The following is a 17,710-nucleotide window of genomic DNA, read 5'->3' on the forward strand; positions in this document are numbered from 1 at the left end:
GGACCAACTGAGCCTGCTTGAATTCCCAGTCTTTATCAAGCAATTCACTCACCATTAAAAGAGAGCTGCAATTGCAGATTCAAGCCACATGCGGTAGTGTATAGCAATTAGTCGATAAACTGCTGACTAAAGTACTAAAACATGAAGTATTATTGAAGTCAAGGTCAAAAATGCTTCAGTTCTCTTGAAAAAAAATAGGTGGGGGAGGGAAGGCGGGACATTTGCACTTTCCAGTGACGGGTCCAATCCCTGCCCACTGGACTTTTTATGACAGCGTTTATTACAGCTGAAGCTTCCCTAATTATTTCACTGCTGGTTTTGTAAGTAACCTAATCCTCCAGTTCCTTTATGAAAAGATTCAGAGACATTGACTAACCTGCCTCCCCCCAAGTACACACACCCCTTATTCTTCAAGAAATCAGATAAAAAGGCGATCCAGGCTTCTTCTTTTTTGGCAAGAAAAGCAATAATAGAGAGGCGTGTGGGTGCAGTTTATTGTGTCTCTGAACAGGAAACGCACTAGAAATGGTTGGGAATATAAACACTAAACAAACCCCCCCCCCCTTTATTTCTCTTTTCTACTCAGTAAAGCCCTGCTACAGGCTCTGGTACATAAACAGAACAGTTACTTTCGTGCTATCCTGAATGGATTGTCTTTCTGCGCCATTCAGTCTGTTTATGAGTATTTACTTTACATTTAGGAGAGAGCCCTTGCACTGCAGGAGTTTGGTGCTTTCCCCTGGGTGTCAGTGTCTGAAGCCTTACATCTGCTCTGTGATTGATGGAGCCTTGAATACACGTTATTACTCTTTCACAAGCAGAAATCAAACAGGCTATTAACTACATTACTTCAAAGAACAGTTTCAATACAATCTACTTATCTTAATTGAAACTTTCTTTGTATGGATATTTGCAGAGGAGATAATTTACAGGTGCGGAACAGGCATCGCATTAGGAAAAGGTAAAGCAGGAAAGGATTTACACCGGGATATATTTTTCTTAAATGCCCAGTATAAAAATCAACAAACCCTGAACGCCAGCTTTTATTTGAGGTAGGGTTTTTTTCTGGGGAGGGGATCTGTCCTAATGGCCGAGTTCTGGCTCTATGCAGCGTGAATCTAATTACAGAATTGCAGCTCTTCACAACTATCCACTGCAATTGTTAACATCAGAAAACCCTTATCACAGATTTTTCCCCCTACAAGGATTACGCAGCATGCAGTACGCTGGAGCGCCTACCTTTCCCAGACAGTGATACAGTGTTTCCAATTAGATAAAAGTATCTTCTAGACACTTTAAGACCACAGCGTCAAACAAAATAGAAGTTGCTCAGCTGCTGTAAAACGTTGTGCATTAAGAGGAAAAAGGTTAATATACAATAGAGGAATGCCCGGAGGCTTTCTATTGAGGTTTCCTGAATAAATGCTGCTGCATTGCTTATACAGGAAACTGACTCAGAGTCAATCTTAAATATGATCTTGTCAAAATACTGCAACCCAAGTTCTCTAAAACAAGCGCACTTCAACTCCACTAGCTGTTTACCAGAACAATGCACAGCCTAATACACATATCAATCACATCTCATGTTAAAAGCAATCTTTAAATGCCTTCTGGCCACCTATGGACACACTATGTAAAGATGACTGAAGTAGTTTGATCTAATTAAATGCATGATGTATTTACTACCTTATAAAGTCAAAAGAAAAAAGTGGACTGTAATTTCATTCTGTAACCACATATTCTCTGGAATATAACGTTCAGATGAAATTTCAAGAAAAGCTCATTAAAGAATGATGCCCACAGATCATCTAACTTACTTATGCTGAATGAGAAGAGAACAGCATAAATTGTTGTTATGGAGCCTCCTACATCTGGCTGAGTTGTGATATTACTTTAAATTATTAAAATAGTTTTCGACAGCTTCCAGTTCTTTGGCATGGGCTTTTATTTCTTGATGTAATCTGAAGACCTGCCATTTTCTTTCGTTTATCTCCCTGTATACAGAAACAAGCTGGATCTTGCTTTTATTCCTTCCCTATGTGTGTTTTAAGTGTAGGGTTCAGATAAGTGGTCTAATTCGCAATAAAATGAGGACATGCATTGTGAATATCTATGGGGATGGCTCTACTGTAAAGCCACCAGTCGCTGAGGATCTGCATTTGTCCCCACTGCTCCGCTTCCACACTATTAACTTCAGCCATGTGAATATAATTTTCATTAAAGTAATCCTGTTTCAACTAGACGCTGTGGCTAGAGGTGAAACGTTGCGAAAGCGTTAAAAATAGCTTACTAGTAATTTCAACATCCTGTAATTTTATCACAGATCAGGTTTCAACTGTCATACTGTACAGACCTTATTCTCCATATCTCACATGTTTACTCTGTACCGTGCCAGTCCTACTGGGGTCGGCTGGGTGCCAATATGACAAAATTGGGGGAGAGAGGGAGACAGAGAGGAAAGAGTGCACCATTTTCCAGCCACCCTGCGAAACTGCATGTGAAGGCTGGCAGTGGAGACCCAGGCTGCTGGATCGGTGCTGGGCTTTGCCATTTGATTGCAGTGATCGCTGTGCCTTTCCCTTGTTCTTAAGTTTCTCAGTGTTTGCATAATAACCCTACATGCAAACCTCGCAATGCTTCAGGGCTCCAGAACAATAAATATACACATTTAAAGCCTTTATTGTCTCACGGTTCATGCCCTCGGTTTTAAACAGCTTAATTTCTAGTTGTATTTAACTAGTTTCCAAATGGATTCCCCCCCCTTCTCCCCCTCCTCCCAGTTCCAAACTATTACGAGGTAGCTCCAGCTCTTTCTCGTGTGTGTGTGTGTGTGTGTGTGTGTGTGTGTGTGTGTGTGTAATTCTCAGAGAGAGAGAGAGAGTGCATTTAAGTCAGTATTCCTGTAGCACTTGGTTATATAAATACATTATAATTTGAGAGCGCCCTTGGCACAGATCAGCATTGTAAACACGTACGAGTGTATATACTTCAAAATTAAAAAATGCATACGCAGATCTGGGAGCAGCCTGAATTCATATTCCGACCAGCCCACTGCTCCCATGTATTGATTTCTCATGCATCGGTTATTGTTCCCATCCCTAAATGCAGTAGCTGTCAGTTCAATATTGTTTGCAAAAATCCCGCGATCGGGGTGTGTGGGGATGTGACTCTGTCTGTATGTGTGTGCTCACTTATCCCCCTCTTTTTTGCTGAGTCCTTTTTTTTTGCCAAGCGAACAAATGCATTAATATTTATATGTTTATATAATCGATAACCCACTTTCTTCCTTTTCCCAGAGAAAAAGGCATCCAACAGCTAATGTAACAGATTAAGTTCCTTGGAAATATGGCAGTGAGGGAGCGCAATGTAACTATGAAACAAATCTGCATGTCTAATAAAAGCAAATCTGCTAAAGAGAATTAGAAAGAAGAGCAGCGCCCCTGAATCTCTGCAGGAAATGTTCTTTATATTAGACATATACAAGCAGGTCCTGTCAGATCCGCAGCGGAGCCGGGCAGCCTTTGTGCCCACCAAAAATGGAAGGGTAACCCTGTGCATCCCCCGGGCGGCTTTCCAGGAATGAAACCAAGTTCCAGAGCAGGCAGCAGCGTTGCAGGATTTTTGCGGGCTTTCGATCCCAATTTTGTCTTGATCTATTCGCCTCTGTCCTCCGCTCCGGCTCAACCCCCACCCACCTTGTCAATTTGATCGGGGAGCAATCGGGCGGAACCCCAACCCCGATTCCACTCGGCTGGGAAACTGGGGGTCAGGAGAAATATTGGGCTGCTTTTTCTATCATTTTGGGGAAGCTGGAGAGGCGCGGTTCGGGTTTTATATTGAGGCTCCGGGCTGGCTGGTGGAGGAGAGAGCTTTCCCCTGCCAGGACCTGATGCAATCCATTCAAGCCAACAAGTTTGGAGAGAATGTTGAGTTCAATCAATTCAGAACGTCGAGATGGAGCCCAACTCGGTCCAGGTATCGTCTGCTCCGCGCCCCCCGCCCCCGCCCCGGGGCCCCGCCAGCCTGGCATGGCCCCCACAAACTTTCCAACAAACTTTGCCCCTCTGCACCCCCAAAAGGCATCCCCCCGCTTTTTAAATTCCTCCACTGATCACACAAATTGGTGTTATCATAAGGTGATGATGATTTTTTTTCCTAGAGATCTTTACCCCTCATCCTGGGAGATCATATTCCCACCTCTAGTCCATGTATGATCTAGCTGAGTGTCTCTAGCATTTTTTAATTATGATGATATCCTATTTCTTTTATTGATTTGATTTTTCTTTTTCCCCCCTGCAGTGGGTCGGTTCTCCGTGTGGTTTGCACGGACCTTACATTTTCTACAAGGCTTTTCAGTTCCACCTTGAAGGCAGACCAAGAATTTTGTCCCTTGGCGACTTTTTCTTTGTAAGATGTAAGCCAGAGGATCCGATTTGCATAGCGGAGCTCCAGCTGTTGTGGGAAGAGAGGACTAGCAGGCAACTTTTATCCAGCTCCAAACTTTATTTTCTCCCAGAAGATACTCCCCAGGGCAGAAATAGTGACCACGGCGAGGTGGTAAACATATCTCTCTCTGTATGTGTGTGTCTGTGTCTGTGTCTCTGCGTGAGACTGGATTTTTTTTCCCCCTGCTTGTAATGTTTATTAAAGGACAGGATTGAAATGTTCCCTTCTGCAGACAACGTGAAGCATGTTAAAGGGGTAGTGCCACTACCAGGGACTCGAGCTGCTTCCCATTGTAAGAGTTTGCAAGGCAGCTTCACACACAGGGGGTGCGATTCATCGGGGGGGGGGGCGTTCAGCAAAGATTAAATAACTTGTTTGGGGGGTGGGGGACTATTTTTAATGATTTCTTTTTACCCCTTGCTGCTGCTTGAACGTCACATGCTTTGCTCTGTGTGTGTGTGTGTGTGTGTGTGTGTGTGTGTGTGTGTGTGTGTGTGTGTGTGTTTCTTTCTCCCTCCTGATTTCAGTGCTTGGTCTGGGATTTTTTTTTTCTTGTGCATTTAGATATTGTTCACATTTTTTAGTATGCGATATGTTTAAGAGGGCGGAAATTACGAAATGGAGGCTGAGTGAGATCAAAAGCTATTGAGCTGGCAAAGACGTGTTGAATAAAGTGATAAATGACAGGTACTGGAATAATACATTCAAATAACTTGCAGATATGCCTGGGCGTATTTCAAAGCACTCATGTAACCAGCACAAACACGTTAAGCATTAACAACTATCTTTTCCAATACATTTCGCTTGATGTGCTAGTTTAAAATTACTATGAAAAAGTGGACATTTTCCAGGTTAATGCTGAAATCAAGCCTTGTATCGTTTCCCTGACTTGCACCCGAGAGAGACCCTGGTGCCTTGCACCTGGGAAAGTTTGATTAGAAGTGCCCCAGAAGTGCAAAGCCAAGGGACATCAGATCGCCTGGAGCCCAGAGACTGCGTTTACAGTGTATTCTTCCAGCTCTGTAATTTCATGTATGACCGCAATTCTGCTGGCTACTCCAGTCAGCTGACTGCACTGTGTTACTGAGGAACTATTTTTGTGTGCTGTACAAACAGCGCTATGTTTATGCGGGGAGATGGGCAGTCCGCAAACGATCAGAAGAGCCAGATGTGGCTGCAACAATATTTCAGTGCAAACATGGGGGGCTGGAAGCCTTCCTCCTTTCCACAGTAAGCCCCCATACAATCTGAGCTGCCAGTTCCTTCAACACTCCATAGTCTGATGGAGTTAATTGTAGGGGTTGTTTTCTCACCCCCCCCCCCAAGTATCAAGTTACCCATTCGTATTACAGCTCCTTAATTAGCGTAGCCTGTCAAACATTTGCCTTGGATGCTGCTTCTTCTGAAACAAGTCCCTAGTTCTTGATGTCCTACTTTTTTGAAAATTGTCCATCTTTCCTGATGTCAGAGTTGACATTTTGGAGCATGGAGAGGTTATTGAAAAATACGAACAGGTTGACCTCTCCTCTGCTGAGAGCTCCTCTGTCCCCTCCCCCTGTCCAACTTTCCTGTGCAGCTGTCTCTGTTCCCCTCCCCCTCCCCCTCCCTACTTCTTATTATTTGCTTTTCAAATTTATTACTTCAACATGGTCTGTGATCTGGAAAAGGGAAGGATTACATATCCAGAAAAGACTACAAAAATAATAGACATTCTCCTAAACCAGACAGGAAATCATTGAGGATTGTATTAGATATTTTGTGGGAAGTTCTTTCGACAATATAGTTGAATGTGCATTTTTTTAATTCCCCTCTGTCACAGTATCATTTGCCCGCTCTGCTTGCAATTTCAAGTGGGAACCCTTTTTTAAGAATAAAGAGATGACAGTGAAGGATAGATGCTTTAAAATTGCTGGTGATTAATATTTAACAGCAAAAGCTGCATGTATACGAGTGCTTTACATGCAAGAGTTTTGAAAGGGAGGGAGTGAGGAAGGGGACAAATCATTTTAATATGCCTTAATGATCAGCTCATGTTACTCTGGTATGAACATCAGAGAAAATTAATCCTACCATTATAAGGAAGATCATTCCCTCTATACAGTAATTCTCAGCTGCATGTACATTCCTAATAACATGCATGATTTGATTTTAAAAAAAATACAAACACTGTTAGTAATTAGCTGAATGATTATACTTGTATATTTCATTGGGGCTTTAAGTGATGTCATTTTGAATTATTCAACCATATGAAAACAATTTTCATTTGAGTTAATGGCATGCCTTTAAATTATGCAAATGATTCTTGCATTGTATAGAATAATTATGACAAATGCAAAGCAGGTAGAAAGTTTCCTAATACAGTTCTGTTTTACACCCGGGTGATGTCATTTCCCCTCTGGCCTAAGTTAGTCATTCATTAGCAGAGTAGCAGCAGCAGAAACAGCAACAGCGATACTTCTTTGGCAGAGAGCCTACAGAAACTAGTACTGAGAGCCAGGGCCTAGAGAGGGCAACCTAACACTCCCATTAAGAAATGTACTTTGTTTTCACTTACTCCATTAACTTGTTTATATACATTGAAATGATTTTTTATCATGGATTTTAAAAAGCTTTGAATGATAAAAATGTTGTTCAGAAACACGTAGCTAAAAGACAAAAGGCTTTGTGCAGATTGGCACTTGGTTACTTAAAGAAAACATTTTTCATTCTTTACTAACATATAAAACAATCATTTCAAGTACCTAAGCCTGAGTAATAATTCTTCTATGTAAATGACATTGATATCTGTTCCTAAAGCATAAGCACAGCTGGGTTTGGATCCAAGATGTTTTGTAATCCTTTGCCTATTTTCTCTATATAGAAATGTAGTTCTTGAGTTACAGGTAATTTATAATTATAGTGAAGACATTCTTCTTGGCTATGGTTTTAAACTCCTCCATTTGCATTGAAGAAAACAGGGATAGAGTGAGACTGAGCTTTTATGTGTATTGTAAATCTGCTGTGTCAAAGGTTTTCTGTGATGTCAAAGGTCAACAGAGGCACTTGCTGTGAGTAAAATTGTTGATTAGCAGAGCAACTGGTCTTATCCTAGACTTTTGATCAAGCCAGTGAGAGGTTTAACCATTGTCACTGGCAGATATCTTTACTGGTCTGATGATTAGCAGCACCAGCTTTTTGTAAATGTTGTGTTCTCGCTATCAATGAATAATTTCTCACAGTTGCGGTATTCAGTCAGTGACTGCTCACAAGGGGAAATAACAAAGTAGGTGTGTAATGGTTCTGTTACTCAAAAATTTCTGATGGCATGTTTTATCTGATTGCCAAATGTCTGAGCTAATCAGAGATAAGTGTAAATATAAGTCTTTTTATAGCCAGTTGAATTCATCATCCATATTTAAATATAACCCTCTGTGCTGTTAACACTGGATGTCACTGTGCACTTGAGCCTCAGTCCAGGAAAACACTTAAGTACATGCTTAATTTTAAGCATGTGTGTTGTCCTATTGCAGGTGCTTCTCATTGTCTTAAAATTCACTATATGCCTAAAAGGCACATCAGAGCTCCTTCAGACCATTAAGCAAACAAAAGTGAAGTTGAGATTGAGCACCCATCAAGTGCAGGATCAGAATCTTAATGGGTTTAAAGTGTAGGTATTAATGACACAAAATTAACGAAACAACACAGAGTTGAACACATGGAACCCCATTTACATGCATGGAAATAAGAATAGAACAGGGCCCTCTGTCAGGGTTATGTCAATTTGTGCCAAGAGTGACTCTTGTTTACTTAGTAAAAATTACCCATTTATTTTGAGAGGAGTCAACATTCCCAAAGACACAGTTTTCCAACACTGTCATGAAATCCAGCTCACAAGCACTCCCTGTAGGTCTGAATTCTAGGACTCTGCCTTTCCTACTGAGGTGCCAGATGTGGTGAGAGCTCAGCTGAATATCATCTATCTCCCCTGTAGAGGAGCTGTGCTCTCATTCAGAAGGATGAAATTGTAGTACCTTCACTTCAGCATGCAAAAAAGGCATGGGAGGGCCAACATTAGACAGAAAGGAGGGATGTGGTGCTCCTACTCGTCTAATGGGGCAGGAAAGTGAGGTTTGCCTTCTGGTGTAGTAAAAGCTGTTTTCATTCTCCAGGTCTGTGGGTGTCCTAGGGTCCATAAGGAAAGGCTTTAGATCCAGAAGGTAGTCCATGACTCATGCTCAGGGCCACCTTAAACTGCTTCCACTGCCTAATTTTGGGCTTGGGTGTATACTGAGCAGCAGCAGGAGGGCAGAGTGCACTTCTCAGTGTTGCCATTGGAGCAACACAGGATGTCTTCGAAGTTCCCTTCAGGAGTTATGTTATCACAAGGTCTTAAGCCTCCTCTGTCCCACTACTGTTACTTTACAGCCTGGTCCAGCACAGCCCTGAAGCACATACTCAACTACTGCCATTATGAAAACCTGTGCAGTTGTCTAGTTGAATATCATGCTCAAAGTGAAGTACATGCTCCAGTACTTCTCCAACCCTGTACTTTAAAAAGAGTTGGGCGTAACAGTTGGGAACTAACATAAGATAATGCTGCCAGGTTGATGTAATTTTATGGGGCATCAGGATGGAATGGTCCCAATGAGTTTGCTGAGAACTGATGCCATATGAGCAGCCTTCCTGTTTTCTCAAACCCCTTCCTCCCACCAAATCCACAGGCACCTCCCCAACTGGCCCCCAGCTCAATCCACCCAACCCAGTCAGCACAAAGCTCCAAACCCATGAGCTCATATACTGTAGACTCAGAGAAAATGGGGGTTGATGCTGTACCAACTTATAACCACCCCACTCAGCAACCCACAGCACTGTAGCTGAGGTTTCCCATAGATTTTCTGCTCATTTAATCCTCTTCATTGCAATAAGCTGAGGGGGCAATATGACTCTATAAAACTACTGACCTTTGCTGAAGCGATTCTGAAATGGAATGCTTGTTAGCAACTTGTATTTTCATGTTTTTAAAACTGTCAGCACTAATTAGGCTATACTTTAAAAAACATATCAAAATCAGTGCTCATTAAATCCAGGGACGGTATTTGATATGAAGTGTACACTCTAAAAAATTAATTTACTTAGGATGACATGTCATTCTTTTAACTACGTTGTTATTAATTTTACTTGCTTGGCTTATCCTATTAGCGATAAAATGCTTTAAGTGCATTTATGAAAATCTAGTTTGAATCAATGTTTATTTCAAGTAAATCTATTTTACTGTGTTCTAGAAAGATCTTGTTCCCCTCTTACTCACACAAGTAAACCTTAGTCATCTGAGTAATCTTCGTAAGTAAGAGCTGCTCACACAAGTAAGGGGAACAGGACATGTTCACTGTAATTTTTTTACCAGGAAATAATTTGTTTTTATAGATTAATATTTGTTTTTTTTAATTCACCTCCATAAAATGTGTAATGTGTAATAACCAGAGTCAGAATGTTTAGGAGAGCAGCATATTCCTAGTTCATTCATTCATTTAGGAGCCTGTTCTTACAGTGTTTCTCAAGCTGGGCAGTATCGGATTCCTCAGAGAACCATACTGATGTCAAAGAGACTACTCTCCTGAGGAATGCTACTCAAGTGAATAAAGATAGCCCTTAATCTGGCCCCTAAATATTTGTTGCAGTCCCACATACATGGTCATGTATTTCTATCTTTCTTGAGAGATCTGCCACACTGCTTGCACAGTAATAGATTTTTCAAGATATGTAGGGATTTGTGCCCTCTTATTTGAAATTAGAATTGAGTCCTTTCCTTAGATTCCAAAATGTGTATCTTATACCCAGGTCTATCAACATCAGTAATGACAACACAGTTCAAACATGCAGATTATGATTATTAAAGGGTGCTTTAAAAATCATGCTAATAGCATCAATTTCCAATGTACACTTGCTCAAATTAATTCAGCTTTGGAAATCAAGCACATTGTAATAGCAGTGTTAGAGATCTGACATTTGTCATAAAATATCATGGTTTTGGTAATTGCATAGCCACTCTTTATATTTTTATCTCTCTCGCCACCAGTAACATATACTGGCAAAGAAAGAGGGCAGTGACATTACTCAGGGAAGCCACATGTTGCTAGCCATTAGCCAGCAATCTGGTGTCCATGGTCACTTAAACAGATTTTTTTCCCCTTTATCTTCATTTTTCAGTGTATTCAGACTGTAAAATGCACCCACTGCTCTCTATAGTTGCTGTTCCCAGTCTGATCAGTGGCACAAAACATTAAACTCTTGTCTTTTGAGAATAATAGGCTTTACATGGTACACCCTCAAGCATGTTAAGATACTGTGCAGGCTGGAAAATAAAAATGTTCTAATTGTGTCTTTTAAATAAGCATAGGAGTGAATTAATTAGACTATATTTCGTCTTTAGTTGCTTAGTTACACAATAGTATTCCTAAGCACAAGTAAGATAAATTGGCTCTTTTTGTGCTGCTTGTCCCTTAATCATAATTACTGTATTGCTCAGGAGAGTAACACATACATAGATTTTGCATTTTTAATAATATTCAAACAATATGCGCATGATATAGAAAGTATGTTCTGGTTCAAGCTCTTATATGCTTTTATTCAGGAAGAAGTTTTACTATTATGGGAGTAATATTTGCATTAGTTGCTCAGAGATGTAGTTTTGGGAAATACATAACTGAAATATTCTTGAAATGCTTATTCTGGCCCTTTAATTTGTATTCAAAATAACAATGCCTAAAGTCTCAGAACAGTCATACATACTTGATTTAAGAGCTTTTTCTTTGTGTGTGTGTGGGTTCACACCCAGTTTTAACCCTGCAGAAACTAGACATATGTGTGATTCATAATGTCATATCAAGTTGAGCTTTTCATTTTGTAGCTAAAATGTAGCCAGAAGGTCAGGGGAACATCGGCATTTTATGGCATTAATCTGGTGACCTTAATGTTTGGCAGGCATCCATGTTTCTATGTGAAGGTGCCAGGGTTATAGATAATAAAACAGTTTGTTTTCATTTTTGGGATATTTTAGCCCTTCTGGACAATGTGTAGTCTCTCTTTCCTGGGGGGACTGCTATGGGTAAGCAAAGAACTTAATTTCTGTCTACCTTGTTTAATGTTGGCTGTAAACAATGGGCAGATTGATATAGATATTGAACAATGGAAGATTCTGGCAAGAAACCCACTGTACATGCTCAGTAGATGTATGTGAAAATTGGCTCCATTGTTCTGTTGTATGAAAAGCAAGTAAATTATTTACAGATATTTGCTAATTAAAGCACATATTGTTTTACCAGCACAATAGAACACAATACAACAAAAGAATAGACTTGCATAATTTAAACCTGCTAATGCAATGTACTCCTTGTTAAGAAAAATATAATTATGTAATCTGCAAGGAAGGCTCTTCATACTGTAACTGTAATAGGCAAAATTACAAACGAATTGCCTGTCAACTTGCCTAAACTAAAACAACTACTTGAGATCTGTAAGCCATCTGATGGGAAAATGTTTTGTCTGAAACCTATTTTCTCCTTGGTCAGAACTTCTATCTGCACAGGCAGATATAAATTCAATTTGAACTTCCATTCAGAAAAAAATAGGAGTTGCTATAGAAATCAGACATCTAAGTGTTTGTGCTCTTCCCTCTAAACACCTTCCCTACCTAGCCACACACCACATTTCCTAGTATCCCACAAAGACCCAGCACCACTCCACTATGTCTTTCATGCGATTCATTTTGGAAATACTAAATCATGAAGAGGAGGCTGCATAAATAGTTATTAATACAAAAGGGACTAAATCCCTCATCCTTTTTATTATTTCACTTGTATCCTTTGTTTTGGCTCCTCACCTTGTTTTTGGTTCCTGACAGGTTGAGAAGGACATCACGGGTCCTACTGCCTTTAGACTTTGTGTTTTGACCTTCATTAAGTTTCTAACAAATGTATAAAGTAAATACAACCCAGTACGCAAATTTGGAAAAGGGAACAACACCAGTCACCTGAATGTAATAAGATCATTATAGCTCTTAAAATAATTGTTTGAGGATTACAGATTAAAGAGCCTGTTTTGGCCTTTCTAAATTCTAGCCTGTGTCACTTAAATTCCCATGTCATATGCATTTTCATTCAGGCTTTATTCTATTCAGTATTCCTAAGTACTTAAATGAAGAATGGTGGACATATAAGTGTTGTTTTGATATGTGTATGTAGGATTTTACTCCTACCACACTTGCATCTTAAGGGTGATTGATGTGTTATTAGATGCTCAGGGAGGAGAGCAAGCTGCCCAAATGCCTTCCCAATGGGCTGCATATGTCCTAGAACAGGAGTGCGTGTCAGGAAGTGGGAGGGACGTTTGTGGATGATGAACCTGAATAAGGACTTTGGATGGAAGGTGGAAATGAAAGCCTTAGCTGGCACTTAAGGCAGAGGATTGGGGATTCAGGAGATCTAGGTCTGTCACCATGGGCAAATCACTTACCCCATCTACAAAAGGAAATAGGTCCTTCATCATGTAGTTGTCAGGCTTAATTTGATAATGTTCAAAAAGTGCTTTTGATGGAAGTTGCTGCAGAGGACTAAAGGAATGTTAGCCATGGATCTAGCCAAATTTTTCTAATGTAGTGCTGCAGGTGCTACCACATGTGTAGTATGTGGGTCTGACATCCTCTCCTGCTAGGGTCACTACATGTTACCAGTAGATGCAAAAAGGATCCACCTTGGAGTATCTTATTCTTCCTAAAAAGCAGAATTTTTCTGGAACAAAGTTACAAACTGCTAATTATTGTATAGCCCTACAGTCCTGAAAGGTATTCCCCTAAGATGGCCACAATAAATAAGTGTAAATAAAGAGAAAAGGGTAGATGCCTTTTATAATATAAAATCTGCTCAAGAACAAAATACTATAAAAAATGTTCCTTATGGCTTTAGCTACTAGTAAGGCCATTGGAGAAAGGAAAGTAGGAAGGTCTTGTGGTTGTGGTTATAGGCTATGACATAGGTGCTCAAACTTTAGCCCATGGGTCAAATCAAATCCATGGAGCTCCTCATGGCTCTAGTAGTTTGGCAGAGGGAAGTGGAGGCAGCATTAATTGTCATGGCTTTCAGAGCCATGGCAATTAATGCTGCCAATGCTTCCCTGCCACCAAATTTCCAGACCTGTGCGGAGCCTTGAATGCCAGGTGATGCAACCCCAAATTGGATCATGCTAGCATGTGGGATGCTCCAGGGCTGAATCGGGTGTGCAGGGCCAGGCCAGTACATGGGGTTGTTCTAAGCCTGCATGCAGTGTGTGGGCCTGGGACACAACCGGACTTGGTGTACAGGCTGGGCCAGTGTACCCAGTCTAGGGTGGCCACTAATGCATCCCTCAATACCAGACAGCCAGCAGGCCTTCTTGGCCAATCAGCAGCAAGGGGCAGGGCTACCACCTCCCTGCCTTCCTCCCTCCCTGGCTGACTCAGAACTCCTCTCCTCCAGGTGCTGCACTGCCCTATCTTGAGGAACAACAAATAGAATCATGAGGACAAATAACTGACATGCATTTCCACCAATGAACTGAAAAATAGGCCTTTTTTGCTGTTTGTTCCTGCTTCAGCAATGTTCTTGGTTCAGGAATGGACAGGGTACAAAGGGTTTAAAAACAGGATGGTCTGGTAAAAAGCAGGAGCAATAGCCACCCTAACCAGATCACTCTGGCAGACTGACCGCATGCATTGATCCCATTCTGGATCAACCCTGCCTATGGGATCCAGCCCGCAGATTGGTCTCACACCATTCATCTGGCCCACAGGGCCAGAAGTTTGAGCCCCACTGGGCTGTAACACAAGGAAACCTGGGTTCAATTCCTGATTACATTTCAGACTTCATGTGTGACTTTTGGCAAGCCATTTAGTGTTGTAGTGGGGAGGATAGTATTTCACTTGCTGACAGGAATACTGACCTGAAGTCCTCAGATGCTATGGCTTTTAGGGACAGTAAGCATTAGTAGCTCAAGAGGAACCTGCATGCACCCAATTTTTCACAGATTTCAGCTTGTATGAACATGAACCTGATCCTTTACAATGCTTCCACTCCTTTCTCCCTTCCCTTGTGCAAATACAATGCAGCTCTCCATAGTAGCCAAGTGACTTAAGATGTGCACCAGATTCTAGGGGAAAGAACAACCATTTTGTGTAATTTGCATGAGGGTCATGTAGTATCACTTTTCATCCAAATCACAGAAAAATAAAAAATACATGGGGTGTAAAGAAAGAAGATAATAGAGCTCTTTATGTCTAAGTGAAATATACAGTTCTATTATCCATAGTGAATGTAGTCCATAATAGTCAAATTGTATTTTGTGCTCCTGTGGGTGAATGTGTTTTCATCAACAATGTACAAGGTTGTAAAATATGCATCCCCAGCTATCTGCTGTGGTAAAGGTTTCAACAAAAAGACTGAAGATGTTTTCTAATGCAAATTAAACTGATCAGATAAATGACATGCAGTGTCTCCTATAATTGTCAGCAACAGTTTTTACAGTATGTCTCCTGTTTCTCTAGGCCACATATTTGATGTTAGTAGATTAGTAATTCAGTAGACAGCCATGCAGGTGTTCAAATCACTCCTGACCTCCAGAATTCCTTAAATGACCCCTGGAAGCACTGAAGTGAAAATATTCTCAATTTTCCTAGTTATCAGCACCAACTGAGAATTTGTGGTGTCTTGCGCCTCTTTAGAATCAAGATGTGCAGTCATCCCAAGTTGTCCTATAGCAACAGCCTTCTAAGAGTTAATATTTCTTTTAAAAATAATTATTGGCTTTAAACTGATCTAAGTACCGGACCTCTTTCTTTGAATATAAGCATTCCAACCATCTGCTGAGTCAGGCAATATAGGGTACTGTGCTTTCAAGTAGGCTGTAACGGTTGCTCAGACAACAGTGACATAATATTTAAGCATAATGATTCTGAAAAAAAGTACTGTCCTTTTTTCCTGAACCTCTCCGAAAATGATAATCTGATATCTTTGTTTTAGTTAAAGCAGAATAGGAGGTGGCCTATTAAGATCAATATCTTTTTCTAAACCCTCTGCCCTCTAACTGCCTAACTTGATAGTTGAAAAGATTTTACTTTACTCTGGAGTCCTATAAATGTATTAAAATTATAGGCTGACTGAATACTAAATTTTAGTGGAACAGAAGAAAAGTGGCTGTTTTTGTAGGCAGTTATTTCAAGATTTAGACACCTTTGTGGGCAGGGAATACATTCCCAAGGACTGGTCAACATGGCTAAAAGGAGCAGCTGAAAGAAACCTAATTCCAAAGAAATACTGAAATTGGTGCTTATGTCTTTCTACCACAAACCTGAGTTTTCTGTGTCTGGAAAAAAACTGTAAATGTTCCTTTCATTAAAGACTTACCATGCAATAGAGACCTCATAAACATACCATTTCAGAGCATAGTTAATACGACATAAGTTGAATTTTTCTTTTAATACTGTATGCTACTTGGGTGGTTTTTCATATTTACATGGAGATGTAATTATGGGTGACATAAATGGTATACAGCAGATTTCTTTAATCTTCTGAAGGTTTGATAGTCATATGTCGCTGTATACCTGTTTTTTATTTATTTAATATCCATGTTCCTTTATCATATTTTTTTAAGATGTTCTTCATAAATAAGGGGTTTTACAAATAAGTGAACAATAATTGCTGTTCCAGTAGTTAAGAGGGATTCACTGCATTAGTGATTCTGAAATGTGTGGGTTTTCTGAGGGAGCTATACACCCAAGAGATTATTCATTTGGCTATGCTTTGGACCTTATAATCGTATAACATCACAGAAGGAACTCTACTATCACTATTTATTATTATATTATGCTAACTAAACTGCTCCAAAGAAATAATTCAGTTTATTTTTTCTTCCTTCCTCCAAAGATGCAGCTTCTAGTTTAGTTTTTAATGTACAAATGCATCTAGCTGATTTGGGACGTGTGTCAGAGTAAAAGGTGCTATGTCAAATAAGAGATTTTACACAATGAATACTGGGGTGCCTGACCCTGGGGGAGAGGGGTGGTTGTTTAGAAACCAAGATACTCCTGTGTGGTTGCATCAGGCTCTGGACAGGCTGTTGCCATGCAGCTGGATCAGGCCCTGGCTGGCCATTGACACATGGTTGCATTGATTCAGCTGTGTGGGAACAGAGCCCAATGCCTCTGTGCGGGGCTGGCCCAGCCACAGGATAATCTAGCTTCATGAGGCTTGGAGAAGTGGTGGCAATGTTAATTGCTACTGTTTCCCTAGTGCAAAAGTTCTGGACCCAGGAGGAGCCCCGTGGGCTGGATTACATAGCTCTGAAGTCTGGACCTGGCCTGTGGGCTGGGATTTGAGTACCCCTGATAAGGAGAAGGGGGTATGATTAAAATTAATTGTTATTGTTGTTTGTTTGTATTATACTAGTCTTTAGGAGGCCTACTCCAGGCGAGGAGCCTCCTCTGCTAGGTGCTGCAACCACAGAAAAATGCTTCCTGTCCTTGGGAGCTTACAATCTAATTGTCTGTGTGAGTGGAACCCTGAGCTTGTTTGTAGTGCTACCAGAGCCCTTTAAGATCTCCCTCCCCCTCTATTTTTCAGTGCTTTTTTGGTATAAGGATCCGTCTTCTTGCCGTCAATAGTACTTAAGTTCATTAGCTATTTCAGACTCTAATTTGAATTATTTAGTAGTGGAACACATCAATAGTATGATGATGGAAAAACTAGGACTTAAGGACTTCTTCAGCAGTCTCAAACAGGATAAATATTCTTATTGTGTTAATTAAAGCTGTGGTTTCAGGTCATTTAGTGTTTAGAACATCCAGTTCAGCTGTTCTGGTCTTATCCATTTGGGTGAAATCAGTGAAACCACTTTTATGGGTCGTTTGCCATCATGAGTAAAGGTTGCAGCAGTTGACTCTTAGCTAATACTCTCATTTCATGTGTATACCTAATGACATGAATTTACAAGGAACCTAATCCAAAGCCTGTTGAAGTCAATGAACATTTACTTTACTGGCTTTGAATCGGGCTGAAAGCAAATGGTGTTAAGGAAAAACAATCAACAGCAAGAGGGTGCATGTCTAAATTATACATCTGTGTTGAAGAAAATGCTACCCAAAACAGAAAGATATGCTTGGTTTGAAATGACTTTGCCATTAATTAGCAGAATAAATATTGTGATGTTTATTGCTTGTTCATTGTCTAGCTTGCCAAATAAGCCCAACCTGAAAAAATGC

At 40.5% G+C, this 17,710-nt stretch overlaps 1 protein-coding gene and 1 long non-coding RNA gene across 3 annotated transcripts in view; one reads left to right on the top strand and one right to left on the bottom strand.

The window, feature by feature from the left end:
• LOC109312547 overlaps positions 1 to 262 on the bottom strand; it is a 28,887-nt gene extending 28,625 nt beyond the window's left edge. Inside the window, exon 1 of the long non-coding RNA XR_002101843.1 lies at positions 53 to 262. This is a non-coding gene — a long non-coding RNA (uncharacterized LOC109312547). The remainder of the gene's footprint in view (positions 1 to 52) is intronic.
• A 3,500-nt stretch (positions 263 to 3,762) lies between these two features.
• Positions 3,763 to 17,710, top strand: part of ARID5B (AT-rich interaction domain 5B) — a 174,797-nt gene continuing 160,849 nt past the window's right edge. The window contains exons 1-2 of one of the 2 annotated variants that reach the window (XM_019538636.1): positions 3,763 to 3,975; positions 4,300 to 4,557. In XM_019538636.1, coding sequence (XP_019394181.1) covers positions 3,955 to 3,975; positions 4,300 to 4,557 — 279 coding nt within the window. In that variant the 5' untranslated portion in view covers positions 3,763 to 3,954. The remainder of the gene's footprint in view (positions 3,976 to 4,299; positions 4,558 to 17,710) is intronic. The other variant, XM_019538637.1, reaches the window with a different exon arrangement.

This window comes from Crocodylus porosus, unplaced genomic scaffold (genome assembly GCF_001723895.1).
Source record: "Crocodylus porosus isolate Cpor-Errol unplaced genomic scaffold, CroPor_comp1, whole genome shotgun sequence".
Lineage (NCBI taxonomy): Eukaryota > Metazoa > Chordata > Crocodylia > Crocodylidae > Crocodylus > Crocodylus porosus.